General features: G+C 38.2%; 1 protein-coding gene across 1 annotated transcript in view; it reads right to left on the bottom strand.

The window, feature by feature from the left end:
* LOC103606148 (fibrocystin-L) overlaps positions 1 to 1,826 on the bottom strand; it is a gene marked incomplete at both ends in the record, with an annotated part of 125,955 nt that overhangs the window by 58,969 nt on the left and 65,160 nt on the right. Inside the window, 2 exons of the mRNA XM_008590740.1 lie at positions 470 to 626; positions 1,244 to 1,418. Coding sequence (XP_008588962.1) covers positions 470 to 626; positions 1,244 to 1,418 — 332 coding nt within the window. The remainder of the gene's footprint in view (positions 1 to 469; positions 627 to 1,243; positions 1,419 to 1,826) is intronic.

Raw genomic sequence — 1,826 nt, forward strand, 5'->3', positions numbered from 1 at the left:
TTATTTGAGAGCTGCCTTGATTTATTTCACAATAATAAAAAGTAAAAAGTACCAAATACCCCACAACCCAGAATAATTAAAAATCTTAAATAATAAAAATTTTAGTAATAAGCAACAAAAATGCAAGCTATTTTAAATTTAGTAGAGTCACAACTCAGTTAGTTTTTGGAGATATTAAAGGAAAACATCTATTCCCAATTAGCCCACCTTCCATACTGCTAGTTTTTCTTTTCTTTTTTCTTTTCCTGTCTTTTTTTTTTAACAGTACATGATTGTCAAATCAGGATAATTAGTATACTCATCTTTACCCAATGTAATCATTCTTTGTCTATTGCTGTGGTTTCCTTTTTTTGTGGCTGGTTGGTAGAGAGATCCAAACATTGACCTTGTTATCAGCACCATGCTTTAACCAAGTGGCAACTGGCCAACCCCCTATTGCTGTAACTACTACACCCAACAACACTATTACCAGTGTGGCCATGCCAGTGCTTCTGATGTGGACATGAACTGGAGCCCAGCCTGAAGGAGCATGGGCATTTGTCATGCAGATGATGTGTGTTCTGTTGGAATACTCAGCATCACATTCGGCTTCAGCTATGGTGATGTGAACATCCTCTATGTTTTCACTGTAAAGAAAAAAGGAGAAAAACAAAACATTTTTCTCAGATTTCTAGATCACACTGTCAAATTCTTTTATTCATATGTATTATTGCAAAAGTAATTATCTTATCCTATGATCAATCAAAGTGTAGATTGACACTTTTTGTTCAGTACTAAGACTTCAAAATATCTGTTGAAGAAAAGTAAACAAAGAGATTAAGAGGCCAGAAAATAGGACTGTACAAACTAGCAGATATTTCAGTGTTGGAGAAAACTGTCTGGCTATTGGTGCTATTTTGTGCCTCAAGTGTGACTTATGAGCAGATAGGCATGCATTATATGACTACAGACAGTCTCCAGTTTATGATGGTTCGATTTACCATTTTTCTACTTTATGATGGGTTTATCATGGTGTAACCCCACTGTAAATCGAGGAGTATCTGGACTTAATGATTATCCAACTTATGTATGAATTTTTGACTTTGCAGTGGGTTAACTGGGGTACTAAATGCATTTTTCACTTATGGTATTATAAGTCAAGGAGCATCTGTGTATTTGAGCACTGCCCCAGCATAAGAGTAAGCAGGCAAAATGGCATGAGTCTGGAAATACTCATTGATGCATGTGTGTGTGAAGATAGTACCTGAATCCCGATCCCATGACTGTAAGTCTGGTGCCCCCTGCTGTACTGCCTCTCTTGGGAGATATTTCAGTGACAAGCGGAGTCAGTGACACAGTGTACATAAATGGAGTTGTGGACTGTGACAGATCTTTCCCATTGATCACAGTCACTTCACAAGCTTGCTCAGGTCCCCTGCCTATGAGAAGAAATCAAACTGAGTATAGTTCTGCCATCGAGCCCTTATTCATTTCCAAAACCACAAACATTCTCAATTATGTCTTCCTTTTCCTGCAATCACTTTCCAATATGCACAGGCTATATGTGAAGTGATAAAGACCTCTAGCAATAGCCAAAAACATCACAAAGTTCACGCACATTATCAACAGAGAAAAACCCCTTAGGCCTCCATTGGTGACTGTTACTGTAGACAATTCTACAAACCTGCCTGCTTGGTTTTCCAGGCCTAGGGGATCCAACATTACTAATTAAAGCAGAAAGGAGGAAAGAACTGCTAAAGGCAGGCGCAGTGAGCACGAAGTGACAGCTAAAGGCAAGGTAAGGACAGTGAAACTACAGAAACCTGATAAAAAATGCAAAAAGAAGA

This window comes from Galeopterus variegatus, unplaced genomic scaffold, assembly GCF_000696425.1.
Source record: "Galeopterus variegatus unplaced genomic scaffold, G_variegatus-3.0.2 Scaffold6346, whole genome shotgun sequence".
Classification (NCBI taxonomy): domain Eukaryota; kingdom Metazoa; phylum Chordata; class Mammalia; order Dermoptera; family Cynocephalidae; genus Galeopterus; species Galeopterus variegatus.